We start from the raw sequence: 10,162 nt of genomic DNA, 5'->3' as shown, positions 1-10,162 counted from the left end.
ATGCACAGTTATCCAAAACAGGTAAGATATTAATTGCTCTGCTAGTCTCTTTGTGCTGTGTGTTTTCTTTGTAAGTGGTCCGGTGTAGATGTTGATGGTTCTCGCTACATGTCTGTGCATCTTGTTTCAGGCTGTGATGGAGTTCCGTCACCCGGATGGTCGTGTTGTTGCTGTGACGTTGCCGGGCCGCAGCCTGCTGCTGATGAAAGGAGAGAGCAGATACCTCTGGACGCACGGGTAAGCCGTACCACGTCGGGCTCATGTCCTTCTCATGCTGCTTCTGAAATATCTGCAGGTTTTGTTGAAGCATTAAGGTTTTTTTAATAATCCAAATTAAATTGTGAACTTGCGCCATCCTGCTGTCAGTGCCCTGTCTGGTTATTTGTGCTGCGTGTTTGATTGTTCTTATTCTGTGTCAGGATTACTCCTCGAAAGTTTGACTTGGTGCCAGCATGTACGCCACAGTCTCATACTCCTCCTGACGTCGGGACCCAAAGCGGTCTCACTCTGAGCAAGAGGGCCACCCGCATTTCTTTCACTTTCCGCAAGATCAGACATGAACCGTGTCGCTGTGGTAAGGACGTTACAAGTTCTGCACTACTGATTTGAACAGAGTATAGTTGAACTTGATGAAGCTTTTTCTACAGTCTCTCTCGGCTAAACTCTGCTCTAAAAATTAAACTTTGGTAAACTTTCAAGTCGAAGACGTTGACCAGGACTTTGTGTTTGATCATGGCCTGTGTGGGAGCTGAACTCAGGTTTCATACTGGGCGAACCATGAACGTCTGCTCTGTGACACTACACACCGTGTCTCTTCAGCAACAACTGGTTCCTGGATCAGATGTTTTTAGTAGAAGCTGAATTGAATGGACCACCAGTTGATTATCACTGCTTTGTGAAAACAGACAATAATCAGAGAACATTTTAAAGAAGATTCAAACAATAGATAAAATTAGAATACATTTGTATTCATCATATCTCCAGCTGAATGTAACTGTCTCTCCCCCACCCCCTCCTGTCGGTCACCTCCAGCCTTCCCCTCTGCCTGTGACAGTCAGAGGACAGCCTCAACCTCTCTGCCGTCTCCTCCACCTCTTCCCTGTTGCCATGCCGACGCAGCCCGTTTGGAGGAGGAATACGTGCACCGGGTGTACGACGCCATCGCCTCCCACTTCAGCAGCACTCGCCACACTCCCTGGCCTCGTGTTTGCCACTTCCTGTCCTCACTCGCACCCAGCAGCGTGCTAGCTGATGTAGGCTGTGGAAACGGGAAGTACCTGGGCGTGAACCCACAGCTGGTCACAGTGAGTGGTGTCCAACGATGAGCTGTTTTGTGCTCTTTTCAGCTTTATTCAGCTTACTTCAACATTTTTGTACTTCTTCTGACTTATTTCTGCTAATTTCAGCTTGCTCTGCTCCCTTCAGCTTATTTATTCAAGTTTCAGCTATTTCAACTATTTATATATGCTAATTTAAGCTTTTTCAGCTAATTCAACATTTTTTGCAAACATTTAATCTTTTTTTTAGCCTAATTCAGAAAAATAAGCTCTCCCGACTTCCTTCTAGTAATTTAGGCTTCTTTCTGCCTGTTTTAGCTACTATTCAGCCTGTTTTGAGCAAATTTCAGCTTTTCTCAGACAGTTTGAACTATATTGTACTAGTTTCTGACTTTTTCAGCCTAAGTGTGCACAATGAATCTCCCCCAACTTCCTTTTGGAAATTTAAGCTTATTTCTAATTTCTTTAGCTACTATTCAGCATGCTTTAAGCTAATTGCAGCCGTTTTTCAGCACGTTCTTTAGCAATAAGCATTCACACATGCATTTACGCAGGAAATGCAATTTCTCTAGTTCTGTGATGGTTCGGTGTCCCTTTCAGTCAACTAAACAAGTATTTATATGTACCGTATTTTTCACCCTATAAGTCGTGTTTTTTTCTTCATATTTTACATGCCCTGCGACTTATAAGCCGAAGTGATTTATTTATGTTTTTCCCATATTTATAAACCAATGTTTGACAGAGATATGACCGTTTTCATTCATTCTGACTGAACATATTGAACACTACCATTTTCAGCCGCTAGATGGCAGTCAAGTAGTATGGCATGTCGTTGTGTCATATAATAGGTAAAAGTAGCTATTATTAACACATTCGGCTCCTGCCACCTTTGTCCAGCTCGCCTGGAGCAACCGTCAAGTCAGCTTCATTTCACTGCGCCGCCCCGGAGACATGCAGCTGATTTGACCATTAAAGTTCATTTATTAAGTAAAAGTTCAGCTGAGACACACCTTTACTATAAAGTCGAGCAAACAAATAATTGTTTTTAAGTGTTAATCTTGTTAAATTCTTGTTAAAGTCCTCCCGTGCACGCTCCTGCGGCCGCCATTTGGCAGCCAATCAGTTTTTGGCACAACACCGACCCACATTTCCGGGTTGTCAGTGGTGACGTGAAACAAACGCGACGCGTCAGCGGTGACACATGATAGATGTGACTTATACGACAAAGTGACATATTTAAGGATTTTTCCATGTTATTAGACATATTTGGACTGATGCAACTTCTTGGGCGGTGCGACATGTACGGCAGAAAATACGGTAGAAACGTGTCTTTTCTAATAGAATGATGAAGTTAGTGGCAACAGAAGCAGCAAACAATTAATTTCAACCTCATTAGAACTTCAGTTCCAGCAGCTGCTTTAAAATCATGAGCCAAAATGGATCAAAATAACTTTGCTCTCTGTAGGAACAATACCATGTCCACCAGAGCCAGTGGACCTTAGCAAACACAAAAATGTCTGTTAACTTAATCAGTTTTACATTGAATGAGCTGAGATCTGGTGTGGTAGTAGCTGCGAGTCATTCCCAACACATACTCTGAGCTCTGCACATTGGTTTGGCAGGATGTGAGTTTGTGACGGGCCTTGTTTTTGTGGTTGATGCGGCTCTGGTTCTGCAAGAACAACAGAACATGTAAAGACAGAATGCAGGGAGTCGTCAGTAACGCCTGGAAAAGTGAGATCCACGTTCACTCGCTGCTTTCGGCTGATGTCTTTGTTTGCCTTTGCTTCGTTTCCATGGTAATATCCTAATTTTCTGTTTACATATGCGTACTGGGATGTTCCTGTTTGGGATTTTGGAGATGCATGTAAGCAGCTTATCCTGACTCAGACCGTAGCTGTGATAAATCATCTCTGAGAACACTGAGCTTATGCAGGTCACACGCCAGTTTTCTGTGATTTATTCTGCCTTTTCCCCATTTTCCTCCTTACTCTTTGCTTCTGTTCTGCTCTTTAATCCCTTTTCCTCTCCATGTCCAGCTCCTTCATCCCTTTCTGTTATTTTAGCATTTGCCCTTTGTGTTTCCTATTATATTTTCATCAGCTGCCCTTGTCTGCTCTCAGGTGGGATGCGATCGCAGCAGCGCTCTCGTCCAGATCTGTGCAGAGAGGGGTTTCCATGCGTTTGTATCAGACGCTCTCAGCGTCCCCCTTCGAACAGCCTCCTGCGATGCCTGCATCTCTGTTGCTGTCATACATCATTTTTCCACGCAGGTATGCACCCCCCACACACAAATAAAGACGACTTCTGTATTTGTGAAGACAGCTTCTCAAACATTTCTGGATCCATTTTGGGACCTTGAAATTGTAATCTAGAGCCTAGAAAGGTATCAGGCCAGCTGTAACTCTGAAAACATGCTTAATAATTATGTCATAATTTACTTAATGTATTTAAAGAATACCAGAAAATTATTTAAAATGAATACAAAATGTTAAATTAAAAATATTAGAAAATTAGCATGTCTGTTAGTTTTACCCATCTGTTTTTATACAATTAAATGGAGACCATGGATGTATTGTTTATATCTGCTGTTTTCACGCCACAAATGGAGATGAAAACCTGTCAGCTGGTCAGTCTTCTCTGTTTTATGACCTCTCCCATCCTGTGCTAGTGGCACCAGAGAAAAGAGGAAGAATGTGCACACCTGAACGTAACTCAGGAATTAAAAATCTGCAACAGTTCAGTTGTAACGTCTGCAGTTATTAAACGTGTTTCTGTGGCGTTTACAGGTCTCTCTTGTAAATGAGACTACATGTCTCTTTGAGATTACCTGTAAATACAAGTAAAAAAATAAAACAAGTACAATTTAAAGTTTGCAAAAGATAAATCAGCTTCAAAAATGGTGTCAAAGTAAAGCAGATAAGCTGAAACTGTATTCCGTATTTTCCGGAGTACAAGTTGCATCAGTCAAAAAAGCATCATGAAGAGGAAAAAAACAAGTCGCTTCGGTGTATAAGTCACATTTATTATGTGTCACCGCTGACCCGTCGTGTTTATGATGTGTTTATTTAATGGTCAAAACAGCTTGATTTTGCAGCGCCATCCATCCATCCATCCATCCATCCATCCATTCATTCATTCATTCATTCATTCATCCATCCATCCATTACAGCCGGAGCTGCTAGCTCTCCAGCGTTCCTCCACCTGCACCAGCTGAGTGAAACGAGTGTGTACGAGAGGACTCGCTGTTGCAGTTCTTTGAAATTTAAAGTATTAGTCAAAAATTGAGTTATAAATATGGAAAAAAAAACGTATATAAGTCGCTTCGGTGTATAAGTCACAGGACTGACATATCTATGCAAAAAACTCAATTTTGTATGGAGTTTGTATCTCAAACTCCAGTATAAATGAACTCCAGTTTAATCCAACATTTTTCAGTCAGGTCATCTGGACAGTAAATTTTTCTTTTGTGCTGAAACGTTTCACCTTCCATCCAGAAGACTTCATCAGTCGAGGAAACGCACAACACAACACTGATTCTTCCCCCAACAGCTTACTCCAAAGTGGAACAAACCAGTTATGTTGGTGCTAAGATGGTGTCTTTGGCACGCCCTGGGGTTTGAACCAGTTTGACATGACTGTCGACGAGGAAGAGGGCCGGCAACAGAGGAGGGGGCGTGCCAAAGACACCATCTTAGCACCAACATAACTGGTTTGTTCCACTTTGGAGTAAGAAGTTTGGGGGAAGAATCAGTTTTGTGTTGTGCGTTTCCTCGACTGATGAAGCCTTCTGGATGGAAGGTGAAACATTTCAGAAAAAAAAAAGAAACTGTCCAGATGACCTGACTGAAAATTGTTGGATTGTATACCTGGATTATTGAGCATGGACTTTTTTGGTTTGAACTCCAGTTTAACTTACTTCCACCTTCAAAGTTCATGCTCTAAATCCAGGTAAAAACCCAACACAATTCAGTCAGGTCCTCTGGACAGTTTCTTTCTGTTGAAACGTTTCGTCCTTCATCCAAAGGACTTCATCAGTCCGAGGAGACAAAACAAACTCAGTCCCATAAGCAGCACACTCACATATTGGACCAACCATTTTGATGGTGACGAGATGTTTTGAACCACTTTGGCCATGGCTGCCACAGACGAATCAGCGGGGGAGAGGGCGGACTCCAGAAATCAGCATCAAACTGGTTGGTCCACTATGTGAGTGTGCTGCTTACAGGACTGAGTTTGTTGCAGCTGCTTGGACTGATGAAGTCCTTTGGATGAAGGATGAAAAGAAACCGTCCAGGTGACCTGACTTAACTTGGTTGGTTTACTCCACTTTGTTAACATCACAGCTCACTCCTGCCTGGACCAGTGCTCAGATATTATTGTGTCTTAATGTTTTGACATAATTCTACTTCAGTTAAACCACCGTGTCAACACCTTACACTCCAGTCTAAGAGGGCCCAACAAAGTGCTGGTTTGTGAACTGAAAAAATGAAATTTTAATATTTTCTCATCTTTTTTCAATCAACCTTTATTTGTACAGGTTAATCCCATTGAGCCTCGGGGACTCATTTACAAGAGAGTCCTGGTTTTAACAAAGAGTGGTGACAACAATAGACAATAACAGACAATCATAAAGATGCATACAAATTGAGAACAAGTGAAAATAAAATGGTATTTTAAAAATGTAACAAAACAACTATATTATAAGACAGTGTAGAAAACTAAAAACAGGAACATCTCTGTGTTGGTTTTTGTCATGAACATAACAGATGTTTGAAGCCACTTACAGAGGTCAAGGTCGAGAGCTTCAGATGTTTTTACAAGATATTCCAGGAAACAGGAGCAGAGTAGGAGAAGGACCTTTTGCCTAGTTCACTCCTCACTGAGGGAACACTGCAGGTAATAATGTCCTGAGAGCGCACGCTGTAGCTGCACTCACACAGAGACATGTAGGAGGAGATGTATGAAAGCATTTATCTGTCACTGGTTTTTCTGAGGGATAAATTGTTCAAATGTAGATAAGATTGAGTTTTTGTTTGGAGCAAGCTTCCTTGATTGTTTTTTGACAGAGGTTTGGTCATGGACCATACATATTAAGTAATATACAACATCGGCCTCATAAGAGAGTTGAATCTGAAAGGGGACTGGTCTTCACGTAGGCTGGTTCCAATCCAAGTTTTAAGTCTCGTTCCCTCCGCTTAAACTAACGGGACTTTGCATTGATTTAAAAAAAAGATCCAGATGTTGATTAATGTCAATGTCAATGTCAATTTATTTATATAGCACATAAAAACAACAAAAGCTGACCAAAGTGCTTTACAGTTGAGACAGATTAAAAATTTAAAAAAGAGTAAAAATGCATCTAGTGCCACTCAAAAACATAAGTTGACAGTAAAAACAACACACAACAACAATAAAATCAGCTCAACTTGTTCTCAGACTCTGCGTGGATGAAATGCCAAGGAATACAGATGAGTCTTGAGCAAAGATTTAAAAGTCTCAACAGTCTGAGCGCTCTTTAAATTTTCAGGTAAACTGTTCCACAGTTTTGGAGCAGCAACCTCAAAAGCTCGATCACCTCTGGATTTCAGTTTGGATCTGGGGACATCTAAGAGGAACTGGTTGGTAGACCGGAGTGCTCTTACTGGAGTGTAGATGTTAATGAGATCACATAAATATGACGGGGCTAGACCTTTTAAGACTTTAAAAACAAGCAATAAAATCTTAAAATCAATCCGGAAGTGGACAGGAAGCCAGTGGAGAGAAGCCAGGACAGGGGTCATGTGTTCGTGTTTTTTAGTTGCTGTTAAAAGACGAGCTGCTGCGTTCTGGACACATTGTAAACCATGCAAAGATGATTTGTCTAAACCAACATACAATGAATTACAGTAGTCCAAACGAGATGTACTAAAAGCGTGAATCGCCTTTTCAAGGTCTCTGAAAGGGAGACAAGACTTCACCTTGGCAATAAGTCTTAGCTGGAAGAAACTGGATTTAACAACTGTATTTATCTGTTTGTCTAATTTAAAAGCACTATCAAAAATAACTCCCAGATTCCTGACATTGCAGTGGCCGTATGAAGCCAAGGGGCCAATGACGGTCTTATCTTGCTGCTGTATGTTTCAATAGTCATTTTTCTAACACGTTTAGCGCAATTAATTTAATGCTTAAAGAAAGCTCATGTACCTCCATGGTTGTGTGCAGGAGAGCAGGTGGGACATAAAGCCCCTCATCAACAGCGCACAGACTGATACCAAAAAATACAACATGGCAGCTTCTATAAACCAGGTTCCTGCTGGTTTTCAATTCCTACAAGACAAGACGAGGTCTAGTGTGGCCGATGGGTTTGACTTTGTTTTGCTGTTGACTCTTGCAGAGTTTTATTGTCACACAGATCTGGTGGATACTTGCAGATGCAGGCCCCGGGGTCGAGTGAATCAATAACCAATAGGGCCTAATTGTTGCTCTGCACACAGAATCCCATTTATCTCATATTGCACAATATTTGGTGTTTGTCACAGGTCTGACCTTGTGATGCAACCCAAAACAACAAATCGCTCCAAACGCTGCAATGCCTGCTTTAACCTTGTGGAAACAAGACAACATTGCTCAAACAGTCTGCTGCGACAGTTTTCAAGGTTAGTTAGCATCATGTGCTGTTTCCGCACTGCGCTATTCTCTGTAGGGTTCTTGGGCGCTCTTTAAGCCATGCTGAAACAATAAAAGAAAATTAAATCTTCACAAAACATTTTTGCAAAAGTGTGGATGTGATGTAAATGTCAAAATGCCTTCGACTTAGCATGACTGTCACAATAACAAATTTTGCTGGACGATTGTCTTTGAAATTATTGCGATAAACGATAATATTGTTTGGAATTTGACAATAATTAGTAATTATTGTTAAATTTAAGAAAAAATGTTGGTTAATTTGTTTTGCATGTAGTACCTTTTTTCGACCACCAGATGGCAGAATAAGACTGTTTGAACCGAAGGATGGATAGTGAGAGAGCAAGCAGCGTTTTCTTCCTGACGTGACGTGGGCTGTCTCTCTTCGGTTCTCAAAATGGTGGATGCTCGGTGTGGTTTGAGCTCTTAAGCCTTTTTCACACAAAGCTTTTAATAAAAAAAAATCAGTCAACAAGTTTTCAGCTTGTTTTTGCAGAGAAAAACTTTTTACACAAAGGCACGGGTTTCAACTGTGAATTTTGGAGCTTCGACAAGACGGAGGTTTTATCCCAAGGTCGGCCTGTTAGCTTAGCTCGTAGCTTAGCTTCTCAGCTTAGCTGCTTTTAACGATCCAAAAACGTGATTTTGGACGGTTAAAACAGATTTTAAGAGAAAAGAGAGCGGGAGGGCTCAGTGAAGAACACTGGAGTTGAGCTTTTTGTCATCCAGCGTCTCCAGTAGAAAGAGAGAGACGCAAAGAAGCGATAAAGCGATAAATGAAAATGAGGTTGATAATTTTCATTTATCATGCGATTAATTGATTTATTGTTTATCACGACAGGCCTAAGCATGACAAAAAATATCTGATTTGCTTGAACAATTGAAGGTCTCTTATCAGGGCAGCTAACAAATGAGCTCTTCTGGATATAGCACAAAATTAGGCATTTTAAATAAGTTTAAAGACTTTTTAAAATAATTTTCCTACTCGTCCGAAGCAGAAAGTCTTCAGATTCAGTTTATTGCTTTAATGCTTTAAATATTTAGCCTCGAATATAAACGCAGTTGAAGTCAGTTCACAGTTGTGGTTTTAAAGTAGGATATTCTCAATTTTGACTGTTTATACTGCAACATAAAACAACTACAAATCAAGTTTGTTTGATTTACAGGGATTCTTTTCTGAGTTTTATTAAGATCAGTTGAAATATCCGTGTGTTGCAGGAGCGTCGGCTGGCAGCAGTGAGGGAGCTCGTAAGACTCCTGAAGCCTGGAGGTCAGGGGCTCGTCTACGTTTGGGCTTTTGAACAAGAGTACAACAAGCAGAAGTCCAAATACCTCAAAGACAACAAGGAGAGCAGAGACCACAGCATCATGAAGGACTCAGAGGAGAGCCATGAACCTCCACCGAGCGGCCACACCCACAGCTACTGTCCTGCTGAAAACTTGCAACATGCTAGCGGAGTCACTGAAAGCAAGCTTGGCGTTCATACCAACCGCACAGCCTTTAATTCACAGGATCTTTTGGTTCCCTGGCACCTGAAAGGAGGGAAGACACGAGTAGAACAGGAACCATCCTTTGGGTTAAGCTCCAGACCCGACACCCATCCAGGTTTGGATTCAAGCGTACTGTCTGGGTCGAGACCGCACAGCTCAGACTCTGAGCAAAGCGCTGACGCTGGTCAGACCTCTGGTGGTAGCTCAGCACCCGTCTTCCATCGCTACTATCACGTGTTCGAGCAGGGAGAGCTGGAGCAGCTGTGTGCTCAGGTGGCTGGAGTCCAAGTGAAGACCAGCTATCATGACCAGGGAAACTGGTGTGTTGTGTTAGAGAAGGAGTGACGTTTTAAATTATTTTAATGCTAAAATGTAAAAAACAATGACAGACTTTACTAATAAACCAATTAAACATTTACTGAGTTGAATGATCAGTTCTAATAAATGGGAGAATTTAAAGAATCTCTGCAGATGTGACTAAAAACTAAATTTATATTCTGACCAAAGACCAAAAAAAGAGAAAAAAGTCTGAAGTTGTCACTGCTGTTCACTGGAGATGTGTCAGCTGCTCAAACAGGACCAGAAACAACTGATTTTATTTATCACACTTGAGTGTGAATATCCTGAAAAATCACATTCTTCAGAAATTTTGATCTTGCACTTCTTTCAGCTGCTCCCTTCTTTGGGGGTCGCCACAGAGAATTAAGACTAAGACTGTCAGGATTTGT

General features: G+C 41.4%; 1 protein-coding gene across 1 annotated transcript in view; it reads left to right on the top strand.

The window, feature by feature from the left end:
- The window catches only part of alkbh8 (alkB homolog 8, tRNA methyltransferase), a 16,594-nt gene extending 6,774 nt beyond the window's left edge, over positions 1–9,820 (top strand). Inside the window, exons 8-13 of the mRNA XM_037678472.1 lie at positions 9–21; positions 131–237; positions 420–574; positions 1,033–1,304; positions 3,401–3,550; positions 9,162–9,820. Of these exons, the coding sequence (XP_037534400.1) occupies positions 9–21; positions 131–237; positions 420–574; positions 1,033–1,304; positions 3,401–3,550; positions 9,162–9,779 (1,315 nt within the window). The 3' untranslated portion in view covers positions 9,780–9,820. The remainder of the gene's footprint in view (positions 1–8; positions 22–130; positions 238–419; positions 575–1,032; positions 1,305–3,400; positions 3,551–9,161) is intronic.
- The last annotated feature ends 342 nt before the right edge of the window (positions 9,821–10,162 follow it).

Source organism: Nematolebias whitei, chromosome 6 (assembly GCF_014905685.2).
Source record: "Nematolebias whitei isolate Nwh7 chromosome 6, NemWhi1, whole genome shotgun sequence".
NCBI lineage: Eukaryota > Metazoa > Chordata > Actinopteri > Cyprinodontiformes > Rivulidae > Nematolebias > Nematolebias whitei.
The sequence above is the reverse complement of the archived record's forward strand: the minus strand, read 5'-3'. Positions and strand labels throughout refer to the sequence as shown.